Source organism: Botrytis fragariae (genome assembly GCF_013461495.1).
Source record: "Botrytis fragariae strain BVB16 chromosome Unknown tig00000112, whole genome shotgun sequence".
Lineage (NCBI taxonomy): Eukaryota > Fungi > Ascomycota > Leotiomycetes > Helotiales > Sclerotiniaceae > Botrytis > Botrytis fragariae.
Window position 1 is genome coordinate 1,308,618 of NW_023500997.1, and position 27,132 is coordinate 1,335,749.

The 27,132-nt window shown below is 41.9% G+C and overlaps 2 protein-coding genes across 2 annotated transcripts; one reads left to right on the top strand and one right to left on the bottom strand.

Moving 5' to 3' along the window:
- Window positions 1-1,747: 1,747 nt before the first annotated feature.
- Bfra_007967 (uncharacterized protein) lies at window positions 1,748-2,051 on the bottom strand (the record flags this gene model as incomplete). The annotated part of the gene is made up of 2 exons (XM_037338333.1): window positions 1,748-1,845; window positions 1,949-2,051. 2 exons carry the CDS (start codon window positions 2,049-2,051, stop codon window positions 1,748-1,750), a joined length of 201 nt encoding a protein of 66 aa, XP_037190396.1.
- A 22,256-nt stretch (window positions 2,052-24,307) lies between these two features.
- Bfra_007968 (uncharacterized protein) lies at window positions 24,308-26,278 on the top strand (the record flags this gene model as incomplete). The annotated part of the gene is made up of 1 exon (XM_037338334.1): window positions 24,308-26,278. One exon carries the CDS (start codon window positions 24,308-24,310, stop codon window positions 26,276-26,278), a length of 1,971 nt encoding a protein of 656 aa, XP_037190397.1.
- Between the last annotated feature and the right edge of the window lie 854 nt (window positions 26,279-27,132).

Sequence of the window (27,132 nt, forward strand, 5' to 3'; positions counted from 1 at the left end):
TGGGAAGTTCCAAGAAGGTTCCAGGTGTATGAGTTGCGAGTAATGGAATTAGGACTAAGGAACCCTTGATATCATGTATGACTGAAGTTTTGTGTGGTAGACTCTATCTAGTATGTGCTTCTGAAGAAGAAGAATACTGAGATGCAAAGATAGCGTTCGCCGCAATGGAGGAGCTGCATCCCACGAGCTAGGTTCTAAGTCAAGTGCCAGCGTCACGATGCCGGGGTCTTTTTTTACACTTACGCTCTTCAACCGTGCAGTTCTGCAGCCGCTATATTTCCCGGTGGAAACATTCCATGTTATTCAATACCGAGCAGGGGAATGTTCCAAACCTGCAACTTTACTGCACCTTACCGAGCGACTGATGAAGGCCAAGGTGACAATTGACAATTGAAGGAAGACTTGCGATTTGATCGAGTGTTTATTAGTTAGTATGAAGAAACATCATACACAAACAAACTCCATGAGATGTTTTGTTTTAGTTTTTGGGTGTCCCAGCATCCGTTGATACAGTGTCCTAGTTGAGTAAGAAGGTTTATGGGTCAGATGTATTTCTTACTCCTTGTTGCTTAGCTGCAAAGATCAAGGTACATTAGGTGATAGCTGATGGATGGAGACTTGTATCGAGATGATGTTCAATTTGGCAGGTTTGATGGTCGATGGTCATAGGTGGAGTTCCTCCCTGGTCAGTCTGCTGGTAGGTGCTCACCGTGCTCCTCTTTCTCTCTGTAGATTGTTGGTATGTGCATTGATTCTTGGACAATCTATTCATGCTTTCTGGGATCAGCCTTGCCTTGTGTGTTTCCCCTCCTGTCTTCCCACATATCAGAATACGACTTTACAAATGTAATATCTGTAAGGATCCTTCTGTGGCTGACACCTTTTTTTTCTCATTAATGTATCTGTGATTAAACCTTTGGAAAGCTTCTTTGAGAATCCGTCTACTTCGACCTATCCCAATCGAAACTTCGAATCTGCATGGATTAAAGAAAGAGGAGAGATCATTACCAAAAAGACATTAGAATTTTCACACATACCTAGGTATTACTACTTGAATCACGATGAACGGTGAATGATTTGCTGAAAAATTTGATTGCTAAAATTAAAAGCACACGGTTCTAGACCATAATGAGTTATAGTAACGGGAATACCTACAAGGCCCTCTAATGGGAGGTTAATTTATGATTTGGGGTTAGGTAGCTATTCCGCACTGTAACTAGCAGGGCAGGTAACACGTCTCTAAAGTCATTAATTTATGAAATCCACAATTAGAAAGTTTACGAGAAAAGATACTATAATTCGATATCTCACATAAATGAATTTTGATAAAACTTTAAGTTTGTTGTTATATATAGGGAATAGTAAACCAGAGATATCCCTACGCATCATACAGCATCATTGTCGTTGAAACAGAACATCCAGTACAGCGTCTAGAAGATATTGGGGCTCAGTTACTCCTGAATTTCTACTTCCCTAGGTTACGATAATAAACTATCTAATCATCTCTTGTAGACCGGGAAATGTTCAGATATCAAAATAGAAACTGATGAAGTTTGGCTGGAAATCATTTCGAGTACAATAAAGTTCGAAATACAAAACTTGCCCATGATTCCCTATGATTCCTCGTTGAGAACGCATGTCTTGCTTCTGATCGTGCTACTACGATATATTGACCGATTGGACCGAGGCTACAATTTGCGGTGACACAGCATTAGCTTCAGCAGAGTGAATTCATAATGTGGATGACCTAAAAGCTGAATTCATGGAGATCAAATCCCCCTTCCGAGCGAGTCTGTGAAAATGGCAATACATAGGGCAAGACATCCAAGGGTAATCTGCCGGGTTCTAGGGAGTAACTTTGAGATGTTTGATTAGCTCACCATTCGTTTCAACTACTACCGATCCCCCCTCGCAAGCCACGACGTTCAGGCAAAACTGACTGGCTTACTTCTACCAGTGACATGATCGACACCGGGAGTTGATGATTTTCCAAGAGATCTTAGGGCATGAATGGCGAAGAAAAGGATGACAGCTGTACAGAACAGGGACATTGTTATGAGCCGAGAAAGCTTTGGCAATTGACAAATAAACTGTCTAGATCATTGTCAATGATTTATTTGGGGAAATCCAAATCGCCGAATACCCACCAGTTAATATACCTTTGAACTTGGGATAAGGTAATGCGACCTATCACTATTGCTACTGCTTACGCTTGCAGGATGCAGAACGATGGGATCTTGCAGGTTTTTTTTCTCTGACCCGAGTGACCCGTCTGCTTGGGACCAACCATAACGATTTTTCTAATTGAAATGAACATGAAATACTAGAACGGCTGGAAGTCGATAAGTATGCTCGAGGCACCCAATTTAAATTTTTCAAGGTCAAACGGATCTGGGTGTAGGAGTTCGTTTATGATTCATCCGTTCTTTTCCATGTAAGAGAAATGTGAATCTTGAAACTATCTGACAAGTGACACGATCTTCGCAAGCAAATCTCAATATGGCATTTTTCAATCCTGAATGGGATTCTTGAGGATAGGGTATAGTAAAATTTAGCCACCAAATTTCAAACTTAACCCCCGAGCTCTCCGAGATCGCGGGGCTCGGTTATGGCTTGGGGCATGGACATGACAGATTGTAAGGCGCAGACACTTTAGTTCTTTTACATACCGGTTGGCAGGTTTGATGCTACAGCAAATATGCAGCGCAGACGACTGGCTGGAGTTATACGAAGACCTTTTTACAGCATCGTCATCGACGTTATGAATCGAGATAGATGTCGTTATGGTTGGGTAACATGCATAGTCAGACGTTTAGACTAGTCACTTGATTTTGTGAGATTTATTAATTCGATATTACCGAGCTTTCTACGGTCGTGTTGGGCTATACCACACAAAGTCCCTTCAATCGTGATGATCTGTGGGGTTTTGTTACAATGCAGTTATCAATTTATATACCCATGCTTGATGTACCTGCACCTGGCCGTATAACTTGCATTTTTGGGAGAATATGTACAAAATACTAAGGCGAATCATTTTCTGGAAATCTTCTTCTGTTTGCTATCAGTACAGTGAACAACAATAAGTAAGACATGTGATCATAACATACTGCAGCCATCCTTCTCATGATTCTAGTATGCTGGAGATACTTAGCTACGGCTGGAGGTGTCATGACAAGTTCAGATGAAATATACCATGATTGCAATATTTGTACAATCTTGCGAATGTCGTCTTTCCGAGACACCATGTTTATGGAAATTCGTACTGATCCCCCTGAGCATTTTCGGAAAGTAGGAGTCAACGCAGTGAAAGTACAAATTGCCATGGAAAAATAACCGACTTCTCGTGCTTTAGGTTAGGTTGTCATGCTTTCTGTCCTCCGGATTTCCTTACTTGCAGCATCTTGTGCTTTATTTGGTTCGAAGCATCTAAGCCACAATTTAACGTGGAGGGCCATGAGCCGCCCCTCGAGCCCATGAAACGACCAGAGATCTCAAACAACCTAGATCCAAGCAACCCTCAGTGTCACGGCAAGAAAAAATATCCAAGGATATTCGAGGATGCTACCCAAATGGCAGCGGGATTCATGGGTCCCATAGTGCAAAGTGTCATCACTTCAAACTTTGCAACGGGTGTCAAGGAAATCGCTGATGTTTCCAGAATAGGAATTTTCAACGAAACTTCGAACGGTTGCATGTTTAGCAAAAGAAACAAATACATGCAAACTAAAGCATGTCAAATGGTTCATCGGGGAATTATCTTGCACGGACGGGTTCTAAGACTTGACGGCCTTCAGAATTGAAAAAAAAAATCTGTCTATTCGTGCTAATTGTGATATGCTCACACGTTTAAGAGCAGAGAACCCTCAACTGATCCATCATATACCAACCAATCGAAAGCTTAAAAGCTTTGCGATTGGATGTCATATCTGCAACTGTATGCACAACTGCTATGTGCCACCCCTCCATCTGTCAATCATTAAAGTTAATTCACATCAACAGCGGCACCTTTCCACTGACAGGGAGTTAGGACCCTGGTATGTACTAACAACAACATTGGTTGCTCTAGTGTCATGGTTGTATAAGCTCGCCACCAAACTTTTGTATGCAGAAATTCGCAAGAATATCTGGAAAAGGAAATGCTGACGCTTATTATGTAATCTGTTATGCCCTTGCCCGGAAAGCTGCCTGTACTGTACTTCTACAAATGTATAATTTGTATGATACAAGCACGCCAACAGCCAAGTTCAGCCAACATACGGAAGTGACCCATACAGCATTCAATTCGGAGGGCGCAGCTTGAATTCATCAAGTGTAGTGTGTGCGGCATGGTGTGCGGGTATGGCCGTGTGGAAATTCCGGGGTTCCTGGAACTTGCAGCCGGAAAAGAAAGCCTGAAAGTCACAACAGTACAGAGTACGCAATCCTAATTTACTGTAGGACGCAATCTTCGTTTGTACTGCTGTGATTACGTTGTGTAATCGCCCACAACCTCACCAACGGTCAATTCCAAGATCTTAAACTTTACAATCCCGCTTCTGTTCAGTGCCATGCACAAAACACCATCGAGCATTATCACACTGTCGGTACAGAGTAACCCTAAGAATGTTCCACCAAATCACAGGACTTTACCCACGAGCTGATATCCTCGAGACTATCGCACCTTCGCCAATCTAAAGCGAGCGGAAGTCAGCAGTATTGGGAACATCCGGCTATTTACATATCTAGTGTGCAACAGAATTGGCCCATCGAGTCCACATTGTTACCAGCTCGGGGACCTAAAAACCGAGTAGACGGCGCAGCACATCTCGCTACCTGTGGCTAGCCTTTAGGGTAAGTGGTACAGATACTGCCAGTCTTGCACGCAGCTCGCCGTTCCAAAACCAGTTCATCGGGATCTCATGTTCTTTTGGTTCCGACTTTTAGAATAATAGCTCGGAACGGGTATATAGCGGATTGCTAGAAATTCTCTCCGATATCTAATGTCTCACTTCGATAATCAGCCATTCAAAACTTACTGCATACTTCGATTTTCACTTCCTGAAGAATAGCTACGAAGGTGTAGTGGTTTTCTTCGCCTCGTGGATGCCATATCCGGGAACGTTGCAAAATCAAGGGGTGCCATCTTTTTCAATACTGCATGAGTTTTAGTAAGAGTTACTGCAGTCATCAATCATGATTTCCATGGTCCCCACGCGATCATAATCCTTCGACATGGTTCTCATCTGATTTTCCTGACCAATATCAGAAGTTTATTTTGGAAAGTTAATTATATCTTATTCGAAAGAAAGCTGTGCCCCTTCTAGAGGACAAGACCCTGATGGTTACGATCTGATCGCAGCGCCAATGAGCCTCAGTATACTAATATCTACATGGCAAATTTACGCGATACTATCATAACCAAATATTATTTCACATCCGAGTCGAGATCGGTCCCAGAATTGGAATCTCACGATGGTCCGAATGAGAGGGCCGGTTTCAATCGGCCCATGAAGGTGTGAGCTGCGAGGATTATTTCAATACATTCCAATGAAAGACCTAAATATCCTGGAAAACAAAAGGCCCAGGCCTATTAAACCTCTTCAAGCACCACCATTGTTACTGTTTGGTGTTGCATCATTCAGGGTCTTTTTGCAGGGTATAGCATTCCAAAATTCGATTTCCAATGCATTTCCATGGATGAGCAGCGAGCTCTCTCGCTATGCGAAGATAATATTGACACCATCATATGATCATCATCATCATCATTGGCTCCCTATCTCAACTTTAGCCATGTTTATATCTCATATTCCCTCTCTAGGCTTCATTGCTTTCTTATCTTTGCTACGAGGGGTCAACTTCGCCATTACCTTACTGCATATATCAGACTGACATGGAACCTGCAACCCCCTCGATAGCAGCATGCAGAAGATCTCTAGTATACAGCAAATATCAATGCTGCTGTGGTATTCTGTCTGGTCCTTGTTCTTTGGTGACGACGAAACAAATGCCAGGCAGGGTTTATACCCCACGCTGGAGTCGCATTCTAGGTTTTAGCACACTTTACATGAGAATGTTCTAGGATCTTTAATCCTCATCTCCGACAACTTGCATGATGTTCTGGACCCCCTATATTGTCTAGTTTCAATACCTTTTTTAAGTAGCGATAGTTCCCGGCTACAACATCATTATCGACGAGGCCAAAAGCCTAAAGAAAGATTATTATTCTTTGGGAATTCCCCGGCTCGAACGGTCCTTTGCAACACCTTTCCGGAGCGATATGCTTTCGTAACATCAAAGATCCAGTCTTGATCTACACAACGATTGAAAGTTTCTCCTGCTTCTTGCATAAATTTTTCACCTGATTCTGAGCCTCGGGGTATCCACGAGCAAAACAAGTATGTGTAAGCTCTCGCCCCCCCCCCTTCGTTAGTTCCTGTCGACGCTCCTTCTGGACTCTTTGACAGATCTGTGCAAACGGAAAACCTCCATCGATCAACAAAAAACTATGGGGGTTACAGTATCTAGGTATTCAAGTTTTTCGTCTAGCGCCGTATAGAGTCGTATAGCATCACTTGTCATTATTGCTTCGTTTTAATCGCTGAATATTTCCTTGCCATTCGAACCGAATTTCCATTTTCACATTATAAAACTTGGCCGGAAAAGCCAAGATTTATGTCAAAGTGCCAAATTCCTTATTAAATCTCAGTGCCGTCCGCTTGTTTACTATTACTTCATGGCTCTTAGTTAGTGACCCCCTTAGTTTTGTTAGCTTTTGAATTTATGCATAGCTCGGAGAACACATCCGAGATCAGACACTACCAATATTTGACAACGGATTACTTTCTTCATTAAGTAACTTTCACCGTAACATGATAGACTTTCAAAGTGTCCGTTGATCTTAGGGCTGGATGTGCTCAAGTTTGTCTAGTCTTGAGAGCTAGGCACAGTGGGCCCGAGACTGTCAGTTCGTAGACCAACTCGTAACATTACACGGCACGATTTCATTTCGTCATGAACTTACGAGTCATTAAAAAAATACAATTAGCGCGGCAATTTAGACAGGGCGTTCAGAAATAACGATCTACCCGTGTTGTTTTTCCCCTGTACAGTATTTTCCCACGTTTTTGTGAATGTCAGTGTTTCCCGTCCCCCACTTTTGAATTCTGATATAATTGTGGCTATTATGAGCGGCACGGAGTATATGTATCTTTCAGTTAAGTGTCAAAAGAAACGGCTGAGAATAAACAAAAATAAGTAATCCACACAAGTACCGAATTTGTTCGGGTATCTCCGAGCCGTGCGGGATTAACGGCGGAACGACTTTTATGGTCCCTTCAGTCCCTTATTTGGATACCTTAGGCCACACCATAGCTATTATCTTTATAAAGTAGCTAGACATTTTCTCATTCTTCGTCGATTCTAAAGTGAAATGATGATCATCTAGAGGTCCAATTAGATGCTTTGCTGGCTTAGCCAAATCACTACTGTGAGCTAAACAAGCGCGAGGCGCCATATGAATATTTGATGTCAGTATCTCCGTTGATTTCAAATACAAACATGACAAAGGCTTCACGACAAACAGAAACATTAACAATCAAGAGCGGCGACTTAATAAAGTTTAAATTGTTGATCTAAGTGGCAGTAAAATGATTGTCTCTGTTGTCGATCTCTTGAATGTGGAGAAGTGGCGGTCAGCTTTGCCAGTCCTGGAGAGATCGACATGTCACACATTCACATGTATCTCTGCACCAGTAATTATGGTTTATTGAGGAATACCGAAAGTTCTAAACTTTAAAGTAAGATTCTAGTCAAAAGACTAAAGGCTGGGGAATGGGGTCGCCCTTTGCCTCGGTTCATGCTATTGACGGTGGGAAATGACATTATGATCGGACTACAAGTAGACAGATTGAGATCTGGAAAGCATAGTCAGCGCTATACTGTGATGAGTTGATGGAATAGCAGATCATAGCTACTTATGCCTTGTGCGATATCCTTTAAAGTTAAAGGAAGTATATCTGCCAAACCCTGTGATCCCGAATTTTCGGGTCACCGTCTTTCAGGAACCTCCTTTTAGTGACCTCAAAATCTACATGATGCTTGCCCTGCTGAACACTCTCGTGAATTGCCAACGATTGATCCACTGATTACCAGGCTGAAGGATCAAGTGATTCGCCATGGACCGGGAAATATGGATACCGGCTTTTCAGATTGTGTCGGTGGAGCATACGGAGCAAACATTATCACGATAACCGCTCCAGAATGTCTCAAAGTTAGCCAGTACGGACTTTCTCATGGTCATTGCGTCGTCTGAATCAGCAGTGATATTCCCAGTGGTATATTCTGCTGATTAATCTTCATCGTTTCATTCAGAACACTATTGGCGTGTCAAATTTTCAGTAGTTTCCAGCCCCATGAAAGCCATAAGATTACCATCTTCTTCGTCGCATCATAGATTTTTGCGAATGTCAGAATTCAACACTGAGTTTAGAGGAAAGTGTTGGGCTTGTCAACAACCTGATACACTCCTTTGCCTATTTGGCATTCCTGTTCCTGGAAATGTTCTATCATGGAATATATTTTGTCTTCTAGCCTCACGGAAATAAGAACTAAGATTAATGGTTTACTTGTATGGCTAAGATATGCATTTTTGTGCAGATCATTCTCGATCAATTGGAGAAGTAGAGCTGCATAGTCCAAAATTGTGATTACATGATATAGAGGTCGAATGCTTGAAGTAAAGTAATCTGGATCGGCAAACTACAATAAGTTAGCCCAAAGGCAATTGATAAATGCTTGCCATTGTTTTCAAGTAATCTAAACTTTTTGCATAGATACTCATTTATCTGAGAGTGTTTACAAGCACAGAGTACACCGGAACGGGGACTCGAATAGGCATCAAAGATCATAGACGAGGGGTCCCGCACGTATTTACATGTCTGAGTTGGTATACTGTAAGCTTTGAGGAAGGATCTCTTTCTATGTCGAAGAATAGTGAATGCTTTGAGTTTTTGCCGTAGCAACCTTTACATATTCCAGCAACTGTTGTTCTAACGCGGACCAGCTATCTTTCGAGTCATTCGATTCATGTGTGCTGAACAAGCAACTAAGCCTTCTACAACTGCTTAAAGATCTGATCTGTAGTTTCTTTACGGAATACTCAGATAACCGAGGTACTGACTCCGATTATCCCAATGAAATATCTATAAGCAAGCATCCAATTAAGTTTTAAGCATGGTACCTTACTTTCATGTCATGGGTCAATCACAATGTAAGTTCCTTTTTAACAACAGTCAAAGCGACATTAGTAACGACGAATGGGAACAATATGGACCAGATTTGACTTCGAGATTCAGGTACTCTTTCTTTCACCGCAAAGTTTAGGTGTATGTAACTTTCAATATTATGCATGTGTCATCTGGTGTAAACTATGAAGTCTATCACTCTATGTACGTGAAGAATCACAGGCTGCTGTAAGAAGAAGTAACCTTCTCTGATTGTCCCCTATATCCATATTCCGATATGTTCAGACTATGTACGGATATTTATTCGGCCCGGTTTCGCAGATACTAAGATGTTATTGACGCCCTGGAGCCGGTCTCGGGAGTCATCCCGCCATTCTTTACGGTGTATCCATAGTATTGTTTCAGGTTGAAATTCCATCATTTTATTCAGAAACATCACTGGTTCATTCGGTTTTCACATGTTACCCGCGGATTCCACGATGCAAAATTGTATGGAATTTTCCGGCAATGCAACAGCCCGTGCTTCTCTGAAGTTCGCACATAGCTTTTCCCTCATTCTGCATTTCCCCTTACCTAAATATACAAAGCGCCGCTTGACTGTCTTACATTGTAAGAAGTGTAGGTAAAGCTAATCTACTCTTCCCATTCTCATTGTTACTGACATATGAACGTGGGAGATTGTTCTGTCGATGAATCGACTATCGTCAAATTCATCAGATTCACTCTCATTGATCTATTCCTGAATATCATTTCCTTCATGCCATGTATCTCTTTAGAGTTTCATAACATGTACGATTTCTTGTTCGTCTACTTTTTCTCCTTAGGATTTCATCCGCGGAAGAAGAACGGGTGCACCATGTTTCCATGTCAGCTGTAATTGAAGAAAACTTTTTTCAGCCGTCCCTGAAGTTCAGAGATAGATAATGAAATTGCCGCGAGATTTTTCATTAAAAATGAGCATCGAGTTTATATCATGCTTTTAAAGATCGATGAAAATGAGTAACAATCTCGGTCCGTAGTGAATCTTGTATACTTGACTTGAAAATGCAGATTTCTTAAAGACACAAGCTTGATGTGGCATTCAGGCCGGATGAAAAGACGTGAAAAGATATAAAAAGGCATAAGAAGGAGGTGGTAGTAGTAAATCCATAATCGATTCAGTTTATCTATAGCTAATGCTACGCTGACTGTGCGATGTGCCTATACATGTCTAATCAAATGGAGTAGCTGGGGAAAATAAACAAAACCTTACCCCTCCCCCCCGGATGCCCTCCGAGCCTGCTGTGATAAGGTCCTTTTCCTATCTTACACCTATAGCCTGTGATACTTGCACTTTCGAAGATGATCTAGAAAGATATATATGGCCAGCAAATCTATGAAGCTTTAGCAGCACGATCATTTCTATTATCTAATGTCAGAACATGATCTTAAATAACAGTTCTATATGCAAAAGATGTATCGAAAGACATCATCAATATTTAGATTTGAATTCTTGGAAAACCCATCAACATCGAGATCTCGTACTGACGTTGTATGAAGTGGCGTAGCAACTTGAAAAGGTATTTTATTACCCTGGTGTTATTTCCATTTCTTCTGACTCTCGGTGAGCATGATTGTATATGAACTAAGCAATGAAACTTCATATTTACACGAATCTGCTTGTTTCCAGGTATATCATGATCATCGAATCACGGTCCTTGAAGAACTCACTCCGTCGCATCTCGAGAATGGCGAGGACAGACGTGTCGCTAAAGCATGGATAGTTTCCAGTCAATACAAGATTTTTAACCACCTTGGCTACACTCCGATGTGAAGACAATGCGGATTTTATCTGATGTTCTAAATTTCTCTAGCATGTTGGCACCTTCAACGGAGTCTCGGGTTGAGAATTCAGTCTTTTTTCATCTAGCTTTGGATTGTTTAGGTTTCTAGAACCAACTCAAGTCTGACGTGCTTATCGATGCGTCTCACAGAGAAAGCCACCAATAACCCGAACAGTTCGCAATACTTCTCAGATAGTGCTCAGCAGGTCAAGATCTTTTCAAACCCAGAAGTTTCTTCGGGATCGGAACGTCGTCTTTCAAGACAAACGTACCCTTGGATTTCAATCCAAGGTCACCAATATAACCAGGAGCTATCTCTTTGGCATGCGTGAAGAATGCAAGCCGCAGATACATAGAATGATACCAATACAATACGTGAATTTGACATAAGGGCAGAGAAGAATAGGAAATCAAGGAATTGTTGAATTTACACTTATAACGCAACCAAAAGAGAAACAGAGAATGAACAACTTCTGTTAATACACCCCCTCCCTGTACATTATAGACGCTCAAATAAATGTGTAGAAAATAAAGCTCGAGATACTAATCATCAACAAAATCAGGAATGTAAGCAACGTTCACTTGAAGATGCTGGAATCCATAGTTTTCGACGTGAAATAGCTTTATGTTGTTTGAACCCAGGTCCAAGCATTGCTGGCTTGCAGTAAGATATGAAAACAATGGGGTGAACAAACTAATCGCGGGATATCTGATTCCAAAGCGACCAAGATAGATGGAAAATTCGTTTACACACAGAGCATATTTTCCAAGTAACTTCTCCATGTCCATAGCTCCTCCCCATCTAACGTCTAGTTTCAAATTACGTCCTATCGGGTATCGAAAGAGGTGCAAAAAGGAAAGAAAAATCATTCCTGCATGTCCGTCGTCTTCATCCTTCATCTCCTCGAGGCCCCAACAAAAACAAAAGAACTTTTCCGAATCCGGGAATCGAACCCGGGGCTACTCGGATCATGGTCCTACTTGTTCATGTAAACAAGAAGAGGTATGAAAGCGAGTTATGTTAACCCCTACACTAATTCGGAGTGCTTGTTGTGATGGGATATTGTAAAATTAATTATATCAATGAATCATAGATGAGCGATGAGAAAAGAGAGAGGTACGGGAGATGAATGTGGATGTGGAGGTGGAGGTGGAAGAGTTTTTCTCGAGTGGAGAGGGGGTCCGAGAGGGGGCAAAATATGAAGCGAGGAGGGGCTGATGATTGATGATGATTCGGTGGCTAACTATTATGCTGCGAAATCATTTTCAATCTTCTACTTCAAGTGCTTGCTTCATACTGGACATTGAATTCCAAGTGATAATTTCATAGGTCAGAATATGCATCCTGATTCAAAGCGTTCTTTTTTAATTTACAAATCGAGCATGTATATAGTCCTTAAGCAGAGCAGCGTGTCATACAACTCCTGATATCAGTATTCTCTCGAATATGAAGTGCCGAGTAAGATCACAATCCGAAGGGACTAAGAGACCAAAAGACCAAAAAAAGTGCCCAAACCATACATGTATCATCTTTTATACATTAATCCCTCCCTACCGCACCCGCATCCTCGAGAGCAAAAACCCCCAAAGCTTCCCTACTTACTCGTCTCTCTCTCTCATCCCCCCACATCTCACAACTTCCAAACCCCCCAAAATTCAAGCCCTCACTCACCATATCCATCCCCTTTATTTTTCCCGTCCATTTCAACTCTCAAGAAGCAAAAGCAAAAGCAAAAATAATGCGTTCGCCGGGAATCGAACCCGGGGCCCATCGAAATTGATACGTCGAATCTTGTTTGAAGAAGAATGAAGAATATGGCAACGATGGATTTTACCACTAAACCACAAACGCTGATTGTTTTTTATATGGATAATGAACAGCCATAATAGTATATCAAGCCCACAATACAAACTAGAGAATTGTCAGGGTACGATCGGGATGCTGTACAGATGGACTTGGGTTCGACTGCAATGGATAGGCGGAAAGAAAAGATTCGGGGAGGGAAGAAATTTTCAGAAAAGTGGAGAGAGTAGTGGGGACTACCGAACATGTTTTTTTTTGCTTATCGATATCGAATCTTATCGGAGGATGGGGATGCTACAGATGTATGTAAAATGAATAAATGAATATTAAGAAGAATGGAAGGCATATTACAGACCGTATATTATGAGAATAGTAAAAATTAAGAAGATCATATACTACAAGATCTCTGATCCATTTCATTTGATATTAATAACTTCCCATGATGGATAATCTACTCAGATTTCTCCCCACAACTTAACACATACAATCATTAATCATACTCCCAAACTCCCAAACCCCCAATCACCACCACAACCCCATCATCAAACCCCATCAATGATTTCTCTTCCCCTACCTACTTTCTTCGTCATATGTCTTTTCGGCCCTGCAAATCTCTATCAAAATTACCAATCTCGGGGCTGTAACTCAGTGGTAGAGTGCCTCGTTTGCATGTTCAGATAACTTTCCCAAGACATCTGATTCGTCTCGATGAAGTCCAGGGTTCGACTCCCTGCCGCTCCAATTTCTTTTTGCACTTTATTTCATCTTTTTATTATGTGGTTTGAGATTCTTGACGATTTTGCATATCTGTATTTTTGTATTTTGGGGGGAGGGGGAAATTGAACACGAGGGGAAGCGAGAGGGGCTAAGTTAAGGAAGGAGTGTGGAAATTCTTACGGATGGATGGATGGGAAGGAATTAGACGTGAGTGAGCTGCTGACGATATGATCTATTTCAATTTTGCTTTCTTGAACTTTGAAATTTTATGTTGAGATAGATGTGCACACAGATAGTGGTTATATATTAATAACAGACGAATTTCAAAATTTCCCAAGTCACTATACATACATACATACACACATACAACATAACAATTCTCCCTGATTTCTCTATAATTATTGCGAAACATTTTCATAATATTCAGCGCTGAATCATTCCCATTTGCTACTTTCTCAAACGTCTCACTCCCCGAGTCGCTCCTCGATTAGACAAGAAGGAAAATCATATCTACGGTGTGGGAATTCATGATTTTGAGCTTATACATAACATAGTATATGATTCAATTCTGCGCGGTGTTAAAAGTTTGATTGTTTAGATTTAGATAGTAAGTAACATAACTCTTGGTGGTTTGTTTTGAAATTGCTGTGGTCTAACATCTGATTCAACAGAAGCACGCTCAACCTCTCCTGATCTTTCCCCTTCTCCATCTGCTCTCCAAAACTCTCAGAAAACCATCACCATATTGTCCTTGTAGGATAACATCTTCATAACATACATACCCAACTTTCAAATTGAACCATCTATCTTTTGCTCAAGTCCACCAATTGATATGGCGAGACCTAAAAAACGGAACAGGAGTGAGTGTTCATCCAAAAGACCCAACATCCCTACCAACTTCGTCTCAAAAAAGATACAGTGTGTTCACAATGAAGCAGCAGGCCAGTGGAATGCATGTATTATTGACTATGTAGATCAATCGTACTAAGGTAAAATCTAACTACGAAGTGGAAGTGATATATGCACAGTAGCTTAGAGCACGTGCCACAACTTCCAACACTCCCCCAGAGAGCTTACTCTCTCAGCTTCAGTAGTTAGTTTCTTTAAAATTCCTTTTATACGCCCAATAACTGATTGCTTCGAAATTCGTTATTCCTTGATCGTAGGGTTACTGTTTTAATATGGGAAACCATCAAAATCCGATCGTATGCGAACAGACCTTAAGCTTATCTGTTATTCCACGTGATTTTCTTGAAATCATTAATTTTTTGATAAATTCGATGTAAGATGAATTCAATGAATCTGATGAAATAGGTGAAATAGGTGGATTCAGTAATTTTGGTCGATTTGGTCGATTTGGTCAATTTGGTCAATTAATTTGGTCAATTTGGTCAATTTGGTCAATTTGGTCAATTTGGTCGATTTGGTCGATTTGGTCGATTTGGTCGATTTGGTCGATTTTGGAGCACATACCACAACTTCCAATACTCTCCCAAAGAGCTTACTCTCTTTGAAGCCCCAGCATGTTCTTGAATCTCTCAAATATCACCCTTGCGCATGGTTTTGTTAATCCATCTGCAGCCATATCGCTCGTATTGACATAGCTGGTATTGACTAGATGTTTTTCTGTGAGATCTCGAATGAAGTGATGACAGATGTCAATATGCTTTGATCGCTCGTGTAGATGTGGGTTCTTGGTTAACGCTAGCGCTCCTTGGTTGTCTCCGAGCATTTGAACTCCACCGTTGCTCCCGATGTACTGTGGTCGCTCTAAGTCCCTCAAGAGTTGGGCTACCCATTGCCCTTGTTTGGTGAACATCGCCATGGAAATGTACTCAGCTTCTGTACTAGATGTAGCTACAGATGTTTGCTTCTTGCTTGCCCATGAGATTGGTCCACCATAGAACATTACTACCCCACCAGAGATGCTTTTTCGATCGGTTCTATCGCTTGCCCAGTCTGCGTCGGTGTATACTTTGATGGTGCGTTGTGGGAGGTCATATTCTTTGCAAATATCTGATTGAACTCCCCCAGGCCCAAAACGTAGTTTCTGTTTAATAGTTGACCTCAAATATCTCATAAGGTTTTTGAGTGCAACGCTGTGGTGTTTGGCAGGGTTAGACATAGCTTGTGCTAATCTCCCGAGACCGAATGCGATGTCCGGTCTAGTGTAAACCATAGGGTGGATCGTGCTGCCGATTGCTTGCTGGTATTCGTTTACATCAGTGAGCTCGTCGTCTGGGAGCGTTGGTCGTAGTTGGTTGTAATCCGAGATTGGTATCTTTCTAGGAGTGTGTTGACCATGGGAGATCCCGAATCGGGTAAGCATTGCATCCAGATACTCTTCTTGATCCATAGTTAACACTCTCTCTGATCTGTTACGAATGATGCGCACTCCTAAGATCTTACTAATCTCCCCCAGGTCTTTGGTGTTGAATCGAGCAGAAAGGTTGTGATAAAACCATTGAATATCTCGTTTTTGTGCAGCAGCAGTGACAATATCATCTACATACACTAGGAGAATTAGCTGGCGCGGGTGATTGGTGTATAAACACGGATCCGCAAGGCTTTGTATGAAACCCATCTTAATTAACTCTCCTTTCAGAAGAAGGCTCCAATCTCTACCGGCTTGCTTTAGCCCATAAAGACTCCGAAGTGCATGTAGAACGCGGCCGCGACTAACATTAACACCTTGAGGAGGTGCTAAATAGATTTCTTCTTTCAAGTGTGATTCGGTGAACGCATTTTTGATATCGAAATGGGAACACTCGAGGTCCTCTCTTGCAACAATTGCAAGGAAAAGGCGAAGAGTATCGAGTCGAACAGTGGGGGCGAAGGTTTCGTTGTAATCTTTACCTAAAACTTGGCTGAACCCTCTAGCCACTAATCTGGCCTTGAATCGCTCTACCTTATTATCCTTCGTCTTAACAAGGAATACCCATTTCGTTGAAACTAGATTGCTCCCTTGTGGTAAAATGAACTCTTCCCAAGTGCCATTCTTGACCAATGAGTCTACTTCTTCTTGAATTGCAGCTTGCCAGTCTTTCGCGTGCTTTTTGTCTGCCATTGCTTCTTTATATGTATTCGGTATCTTGATCCCGAGTATTTCCGTTGCTGGTAGAGCGGTCTCAGCTTTTGCTGGTGCATCTGCTAAAATAGTCAAGATCTTCGAAGCAATTTCATTATTCGTCTTTTGTTCGAATTGATGAATATTTGGAATGGCAATCATGGCGTGCTCAATTGATTCTGATCCTGGCTTATTTAAGGAAGCAAGTAAGGCCCGAATGATTTTGGAGTCTCTCTGTTCTTCTATATCGTCGTCATCGCTTCTCTTTCTCTTCCTAAGATTGTATCTCAAAGGTGGTGTGGAAGTAGATGCAGATGTAGATGCAGTAGGTGGTAAAGTTTCATTAGGTAGTGCAATATCAGGTAATACACTCTCAGGTAATGTACTCGAATTCGGTGGTGTATGATCAAGTGGTAAAGTTATATCCTCAGGTGCCTTTGACTTCGGTGGTGTATGATCAGGTGGTGAAGTTATATCAGGTAAAGTAACATCACTTTCTTTGTTGTTTTCCCCTGCCGGTCTTGTTAAATCATCAGCCACTTGTCGGATATTTCCATATTCATCTTTATCAAAGCGTGGTATTTCAGTCTTTGTTCGTTTTGGTATTGGCAAGCGCACCTCTATCGAGTCTGTGATTATTTCATTTGGTGATATTGGTGGATCGACTGGAATAGACGATGATTCAGGGACATTCTTAGGTCTGCCGCGAGGCCTGCGATCAGGTTCTATATTCTTGGTACCTTGTGATCCGGCTATACAGTTTCTGAGTTTGAGATCCAGATCCCCTCCTTTGTAGCTTTCGTCGATTGTAACACGATAAGAGCGGTAAGTATAACCTAGCTCTGGTGAATAAACCTTTATATGCTTGGTGGTGTCTTTCGAGTATCCCAGGAATATCCCAACCCTTGCTGTGTCGCGAAGTTTATCATGCCTTTGTCCTTTTGGGATGGTTTTGGGGTTGATATAAGCGTAACATCGACTCCCCCAGACCTTGCATGTATCTATATCTGGTAATGTGCCTGTAAATGCTTCGAGTGGGCTTCGATCGATTCCATTTGCATCTGGGCCAATACTAGTGCGGTTTCGAATGTATACGTCGTGCTCGACAGCTTCGTCCCAAAATTCTAATGGTAAATGGGCTTCTTTCAACATTGCTCTCATGTCGGTTTCTGCGGTGCGTATATTGCGTTCGGCTGGACCATTTTGGTGAGACGATGCAACCACTGTAACCTCTGATCGCACACCAGTCTTCCATTCCCGGACGGCTTGAAGGAGCTCTGGTGCATTGTCGGTTCTGGCAGCAATTACAGCTACTCCTGTAGCAAGTTCAATTTCTTGCTTCCAGGCTTTCAGTAAGGGTATTGCATCGCTCTTCTGTTTTAATAGGATGACCCAATTTACCCTTGTGGCGCTATCGATAATAAGGAGAAAGTATCTATGCCCTCGAATGGTCCTTGGGAAAGGGCCAGCAACATCGAAATGGATCAATTCTAGCCTTTTGGATTTTCGTGCACTTAGTTGGCTTGGGATTCTGTTAGTCATCTTTGTGAGAGCACACACTTCACAAACATCAAGAGTTGAAGGGACCTTGATCGGTCTCTGGAGTGTAGTGACTTTGTGCAGATTCCTGATTTTGTCAGGGCCGAGATGATTGAAGCGTCTATGCCAGATAAGGTATCTTTCCTTCTCCGTCATGGTTAATTCTTCGACTTCCCCTTTTGTACCATCAATGATCTCTGCAGAGAGCGCAAAGAATGCAGAGTCTTCATATCCTGGTTTCACATGCGAAATGATATACATCCCGTCTTTCATTGTGGCTTTGATGATCTTATTATTCTTATCGTTTTCTGGTGTGAAATACATCTTCTTGAGACTGAATGTACCCTTGAGTCCTGCCTCACAGATTCTCTTGGCTGAGAGCAGGTTGACCCCCAATCCAGGTACATATAGCACGCCAGCTAATGATGTCCTTGTTCCATCCTTGCACACCATGTCCACTGTTCCTCGCTCATCCGAGTACATAGCTCCCCCACCAACCGTTATCCTTCGTCGCGGAGTACGAATTAGACTTCTGAATAGAGAACGTTGGTCAGACATGTGTGAAGTGGCGCCGGTATCAGCGTACCATTGCGATGGGGATGCCTTACTAATACTTTCTTTGGTGAGATGACAATGCTCAGAATCAGACTCACTATCGACGACACTTTCAGTAGTATCGGAGCTTGATTCGGCGATATGAGCCTTGTGCTCCCTGCGTTTTTTGTCTTTTCGCATTGGAGAGGTGGATTGTCTTCTCTTCTGTTTGTGGTTTGAATCGGATTTCAAGAGACGCTTGGCGCGACGGAGCTGGAAGCATTTCAGGACTGAGTGGCCAGGTTTGTCGCAAAGTTCGCAAGTAATGATGGGTATATCGGTCTCCGAGCTTATACTAACCTTACGCTGGCGATGAGGTGGGACATATTTCTTTCCTTTTGCAAGGTGTGCCGAATCTCCAGAGGTCTGCATCTCTGCCTCTTTGACCTGTAGATGCTTGATTTTATCGTCAATGCTCAGAGTAGAACTGACGACACGGATCATATCAATAATGACTTTGTACTCATCAGGGAGAGACAAGGTCAGGCTTTGAAAGAGTGATTTATCTGTACACAGAGCACCGGCTGAAGCGTCCGCAGATAAGAGCTTTCGTCGAAGATCCTTGAGCTTATCCCATGCACCTATGATAGTCATATCAGGGGTATCGTCGAAAGAGAAGGTCTTGATCTTGAGAAGGTACTCGTCTGCTGCGATATCATCGATTCTGGAGTATTTGACAGCTAGATAATCCCAAAGTTTCTTTGCTGTATCATATTCGTCCACTAAAGCCTCATCATCGTCAGATAATGAGCGACAGATGTAAGATAATGCACTAGCGTCGTCTTTAAGGAAGGTGGCCTTTTTGTCGATATTAAGTCGAATCTTGGTAGTAGCGCCTCCGCTGCCGCTGGAGACTTGAAGTTCTTCAAAATCCTGGATTAAGTCGTCGGCTGTTGCAATCCGTGCATATTCATGCAATGTCTTTTCGCATGTATAAAACCAACCTTTTCCTCGAAGTTGAATTCTTATTTGACGAGTCCAGCGTTCGTGATTCTCTTGAGTGAGAGGAGGGATGCGCTTGGAGTAATCCTTGGATCCAGTGTCTTCGTTCATTTTGAGGTTCTGTAAGTAGGAAACTTACGTCGATGACCTGAGTGTGATTTGACAATGGAATGAAAGAGTGGAAGAGGAACTGTTTAAACTGCGCTGTCCCAGTTTTGGATGTACTAGTGTTTGAAGGGAGAAATTCTCTTCAAGGCGGGGTAATTGAAAATAGTGAATTTTGATTTGTAAGTAATGATTTTTAAAGTGATATCGAACACTATGTAGCTGGTGATGCTCTTCAGCGTCAAGCTGGAATGGATGGTCCTTTCAGTAATAACTCGTAGTTTTCTTGCTTGAGGAAAGGGCGCGATGTAAGTAGTTACTTCGCTGTCGCTGCTCAGCAATCTGTTTGCTGTGCGCACCTCGTATATTGACGTCGCGTTGCGTAGGAGCTTCTCGTCGTCAACCTCTACTTTGGCAACGTAAGCTATTCAAAGAGCTTTCGGCCTTAGTCTTACTGCAGAGCTACCGGGCTCATAACCTGTTCACAATGAAGCAGCAGGCCAGTGGAATGCATGTATTATTGACTATGTAGATCAATCGTACTAAGGTAAAATCTAACTACGAAGTGGAAGTGATATATGCACAGTAGCTTAGAGCACGTGCCACAACTTCCAACACAGTGGATTATAAATACTATACTTCTCATGAAGGCAATGGATGTGATGCAGGCTATTCAATCACCCAGCTTTTCAATGCCCAAAATATACTGGTAGCTGCCTCGAAAAATATTAAGCATTATCGACGTGTTATAAAAAAAAAAAAAAATTTGTGTGAATGACCAGACTGGGGCACGATCCCAGGACCTTGTCCGTATTTAACAGGTGTAAATTGTTAAGGACACGTGATAACCAACTACACCATCCGGCCTGTTTAGTTGAATGACTGAAGGGTAATTGAAAATATATTGCAACATTGAAGAATCATTGTGGAGGTGGTGGAGACTGACAGTGGATTACTACTAGTTCCATATATTATAGAACAAAAGGAATGGCTCATTCGGGCATTAGCTAACATTGAAGAAGATGGGTAGATAGCAAAAGATCCATAATTTCTATGGATCTAGTGAACCTTTGACCATAAGTGCCTTGATTGAAAACTTGTGACCCTTTGCTACTACCTGATCGTGGCAAATCAAGACCATAAATCCAGCTGTTGATCAACGATTGCTAATAAGGTAGCAGTGACATACAATTAGTGGGTGTAATAGGAGCAAAAATCTCTCTCTTGTTATCGGGATGTCCGGCATTCATCCAAAGCTGCCTTCTCGTCACCCTCCATCTCATCTATCAAAGCATCCCTCTTCATGAACCGATAAAAAGACAAAAACATACAACAGTAGGGATTCGCTGGTGGTCACCCACCCAACTACTAATCTACCGATCTGAGGCTTGTGTATGGCAGAGCGGACGGGATGCCCAATTCTCCTCAGTCTATGGTCGTATGTGGTAGGAGTAGTCAAATTTGATAATCTATAGAAACCCAGGACTGTTGAACTGGCAATCCTTCTTTATAACTTTTGGCCTTCTTGACTCCATATCCGTCGACATTACGCTGCAACACCCATCTTACCTATAGAAGTGGAATGATGGATATTGGGGTCGAAGTGCTAGTCCGAGAGCTATGCCATAAGCTGCTTGAATCATTTCACTCTTGTGTGACCACTTGGTTGTCATATGAGTAGCCTGAAACAAATGTTCAAACTAGATCAACCGAGGTTTAAATAAAAGCTTTCAGCTCATAGAATTGAGATCAAAATTGAAGACAAAACCGTGAAGTTTTCTTTCCCCATTTTTGAAGAGGATTAAGATTAATGAGTACTCAATCCAGGAGAGAGCATGGTCAGTTATTGCCTAGAAGACATCAATGTACCACGAAAGCTTAAGCTGAACTTCCAACTTTCCAATAAACGAGTTCATGTACCATCGGCATGTAAGCTCAACGTGCATAAAGTTACATCTATTAAGAAAGGAATGATTGGTATATCAAACATCGAACGGGAATTTATTTCCATGCTCGCTTGAGTATTGGCTGCAAGTATACGCAAATATACGATCAGGTACAGCATCTCAGATGCTCATCTGACGGTATTAATATGACTGATTTAGGATTCGATAGGGCAGATGGAATGTACAATGAAGAGAATTGTGGTACAAAGGGTCATCATCCGTAAGCTTCCGAAAGTTGAAAGGATTAATGAAACATTGAAAGTACTGATTTCAATTGCTTGTGAAGAATGACCCAAAAAACTTGATGAAGCCGAGGCAACTATCAAAAGGAGAATTTCAATCTACCAAAAGATTAACAGAGTTCGGAAGAGAATGTCAAATAATGTCCCCTTCTGCCACAATAATTGGTGAACCAATGGACTACTCATCAAGGATACAACTGTTGATCTTGACCAAAGAGTATTATTGCAAGTCTCGTGCCCATAGTACTTGGGGGCCAAACAATCAATATTTGGACATTTTACTCCGGTACTTGGGCCACGTAGGTAGTGTTCCTTGATGAGTGACTTCAAAATATGGATGAAGTTTTGGTCAGAGAGGAAGGTAAGAAGAAACCCCCGCCTCCCCATGAAGCTTTGCGGTCAGTACAACGTGCGTAGATATGAAGTCTGATATGAGATGTACAGCAGTACCTGGATACTCTCGTACTTCACAGAGTAGTAATCAGTCAAGATCCATCGCGATAAGAAAAGTGTACCCCAACACGTGATACTTAACGGAAGATACCAAGAAATGCTGACCCCTTGTATCAATGCACAAATGCATGGTCTACTTTCAAGGTTAAATTCTTAATTTCTAAGGTTGGTTGGAAATCTGACTCTCAGTGCAAACAGCGTATTGGATTACTGGCTGGTATAACGTCGGTGTGATGAACACTGCAGTCGATCGATCAATATCAGAATTCATGCCGGTGTCGGCTGGGCTGAGGAGATTTTGGAAAATATGTAGGACAGCATAATCTATTTCACAGTAACCATATAGAAGATGTATATGATAGGATGATGAAGAAAGCTGAATCGCATGTTGAAAAGTTACTAGATCTTGAAGGGATACCACAGCACAGATAGATGGTAGACGTGTAGTAAAGATTGGATCTACCTGTTACCTATCTGGAAGAACAATAGCAATTGAACCTTGTTCGATTGAAGGGAATCGACTACAAAGGGAGGGATAGGATAAATATCAACAAGACTCTCTTCTCTCTTCTCTCTTCTCTCTTCTCTCTTCTCTCTTCAACTCGAAGCTTTATACTTTCCACTTTCGTCATGCCACGATGCTTCTAACCAAATCATTGACGAGTCTCTCCAATTGTATCGTATATCCTGTAGTGATGTGATTCGTGTTGAGGAAAGTACACAGTATATCAGATATTTCAAAGAAGTCACCCCCTCGAGCTCACGTCGAGAAAGACTGACTCACTCTTTGTTGATCCCTGAGGAACTCTTATACGAGTGGTAGACCCATAAAGCCCATTGTATCTATGAATATCTTGTTGATCTAGAACCATTTGACGCGCAATAATTGTCTAGACTGATGTGAAGACTCCATAAATCTTCGAATCCTCCACCAATTGACAGATAAAGTGTGTGAGATTTGAAGATAAATGGAAATCGGTTGATTGAAAGTTCATGAGTTCATGACTGAGGAGGACATGTTCATATTCAAGATCAATGTGAGAAAACAAGATGAGTGCCCAAGTGTACAGTAATATGGCCTGACCTGATTTAAAGCATTCAAAAAGCACAATTCAATTGATAACACCTGTCAGTACCTACCAATGATTGATGTCTGTTCCTGGTTTTGAAGTAAATTTTTGAAACTATTCAAGCTAGACTCTCTAGTCTGTTGCTAACTATCCTTTTTCACCGACTTCAAGCCGCGTCTTAATAAAAAAAAATCTTTCCTAATCGTCAGTGATATATGTGTGATATGCATGTACAGAGATACATATCATACATACATTCGTTTCAATAACTCGGCATCCGAAAGAGAGAGAGAGCGCGAGCGAGAAAGACTGAAAGAGGGAGAGAGAAGAAGAAGAAGAAGAAGAAGAAGAAGATAATAAAGCAATAAAGTAGTAATTAAAGTAATACTCCACAAGTTACAACCGATTACAACAAATTACTTTTTACATCAATTGGATTATATCATCGGTAATAATCTAACCTTCTACCTTTCTATTATTTTGGGCCTCAAATCTATCCTTCCTTTCTATCATTACTTTCATACCTCTTCGTCCTCGTCCTCCTTCTCCTCCTCCTCTCCTCCACCTCCACCTCCTCTTCTTCCTTCCAAGCAGTCCTAGAGTATATGAGAATGTATTGAAAAGATCAATTGACCTATCAATTCCATCATCTTCCTCAATTCTCACCGATTCTCTTCAATTCTTCCCACCACCAACCGTCATCGCAAATCTCACCCAAAAAACCCAACTCTGGTTTTTTTCGCCTTCTAGACGTTTGGAATAAGCAAAAAGACTCCTGCAGATCATGGACGAAGCAAGCAAGCTCGTAAGGGAGCTGTCTAACAAGCTTACCGAGCTTGATCATAAGGTTGATTTATATCGAAAGGGTATGAAGAAGGAATATATTAAGTATGAAGAGGATTTATTAAAGAATGTCTCTCCAAACATTTCCCAGACAGTGTCAAGAATGATTGCCGAAGAATTAAAGAATTATAAGGCTCTTTATCCATTCGCCGAAAATATCGATAACCTGGACTCATGCGCCAAAATTACAAACACAGGCACAGGCACAGGTACAGATACAGGTACAGATATAGCCACAGGCAACAACAATCCCAGCTCCAGTCATAATCCCATTTCCAATGGTAACAACACAATCGCAATCACCAGCACGCCGCATGAGAACTCAAATGTGATGACCAACGGAATTTCCACGGCAATGGAGTCACAATTAGGTTTCGGTACCTCGGCGTCTCTAATTCCTAATAATACGAAGAAGTTAGTAGCAGAAGAAGAGGAAGAGCGTCCGAGAAGTCCACATGCGCGAGAGAAGGAATTCACAGGAGTCTTCACACCAAGTTATCTGCCATTGTTAGATTCCAACAGTCGATACGAGCGAAAATCGAATTCGAATGCTGAACTCAATAATAAGTCAAAGGATATACAAATGGACACCTCATCGCAATCACAGTCGCTTGTTGATGCAAGTACAGATACTAGATCTTTGAATGCTTCTCCAGATCCCAGAAGTCCTTCGATACCCAAACGAAAAAATACCGATGAAATTTCGATCGCATCCAATAGTAGTAGTGATGGACCACGTCGCAGAAGCGCTTTACGAAGAACATCTACAAGTTCAAAGAATACAAGTCCTCGAAGGGTTCGTTTTGATGTGGAAGGAGAAGAGGTCTTACCAACAGCATCGCCCAAAGAATTGGAGCCAATGCTTCCACCTTCCTTCTCAGACGATTCAGATGATGAGGCTGGTTCAGAAATGGTCGAGGATATCGATGCGCCACCACCAAAAAGAATATCTTCCTCACAGGCATTACGAGCCTTATCGAGAGGTCCTCTAGAGGATGATGGAACGCAATGGACCACCGTCGTTGCTCCGCCAGATGGATCGGCTTCGGTTGATACTTTGGAAGATGATGGTTATACTACCAATTACTTCGATTCTAGACCAACTCCTATCGCACCTCGAGACGAAAATATCCCACCAGTCTCCATACCGACGAAAATACCACAGCCCGAACCACAAGCTCAAGTGGAACATATAGAGGCTCTACCGGAGGACGATGCAGGTGTTCTATCGGATGATGATATGTTGGATATGCCATCTTTGCGACAAATGAGGAGTTATAACAAACAATCTGCGAGCATTCTATCCCCGAAAAAGAATGAGAACCCAGAACCCGCAATTTCCCCTTTGCAGATGAAATCGCCAAGCAAACCACTTACACTGGAGACTATGGAACCTAGGGGAAAGGGTGATGAGAAATCAACCAGCTTGACCTTTCAGGATGATGAACAGGAGGATTTATTTTCCTTTGATGAAAATCCAAGTCTTGGAAGCCGTCCTAAAGATGAAGAAAATGAATCGGATACAGAAGAACCTACTTCGCCAAGTATCGAAGAAAGTCCTGACAATGTCGAACTTTCTAAATCTCCTGCTCGTCCAATTCCTAATAATTTCAGTAATAAGAAAGTAACAACAGCTCCTGCTCCTGCACATGGAATCGTTGGTTCTTACAAAGGTCGTCCATTCAGTATGCCGGTTGTCAATGACGCAGTGCATGCCAGTGCCGCGTCAATGGGTGCTATGAATTCATTTGTTGGAAGTGTCAATGGCCGCAGTGGACTTGACGCAAGCGATGTCTTGAGTTATAGAACAAGTGGAGGAGTGGGTAGTTTTTCTGGAACCCCAAAGAGTATGAGTGAAAGGATGATGATGGATGATTTGATGGAGGCAGAGGGAGAAAATCAGAAGAGTTAGCATCTGCCATTTAGGGAAACTCAAGCACATGATGCCAGGACCGGGAAACAAGCATACTGGGCGATGGGAGCATACAACGTAGGGAAATGGGACTTGTGGTGTATTTATGTGTGTATTCTTTACAATTGCATATCTTTTGGCGTTTTATGGATGAATCATCGATTTCTACGTCATGGTAACATGACGAATGAGGATAGATGATCATAAGCATGGTATGGGGAATGGGGCGGCATTGTCTTTTTTTAAGGGCGCTCTGAGCTTTGGCTCGGCTTGGTTACATGATTGAGCAAAGAGCTGTAGGCTGGATCATAGTCTATATTTCACGCATGGGATTTATAGGGAGTATGTTTGGTGTGGTGTGGTGTGGTGTGGTGTGAAGTGAAGTGAAGTAGCGTGGCGTGGCATGGGTCAATTGATTGATTTCAAACAGGCAGTAGATGATGAATTGTATATCTCGCACTGGGTATGTATCGGGTAGATAGGTATGCTTGCACTTATTTATCTACATATCAGGTACGAAATTTTTCACATGTACAATCCATGCAATGCAATACATACTCATCTATGCTAAATGAAACTTCGTCTTCGAAGATATCTGTTTATTGTGCGTTGTCGAAATGTTCAGATGATGTGATGTGATATGATTTGTATACCAGGGTTGGATCGCAGGAGGAGTTGGAAGCTCCGATGGTGAAGTTGGGTAGTTGAGTAGTTGGCTAGGTAGGCAGGTAGGTAGGTAGATCTCGATGAGATCAAAATGAGATCAAAATGACATTTTATGTGTTGTTGTACGTCGGCGTTTGTATCTGTATCTGCATTTCTGTTTGCGAGAGATGCAATCGCATTGTCTTGCC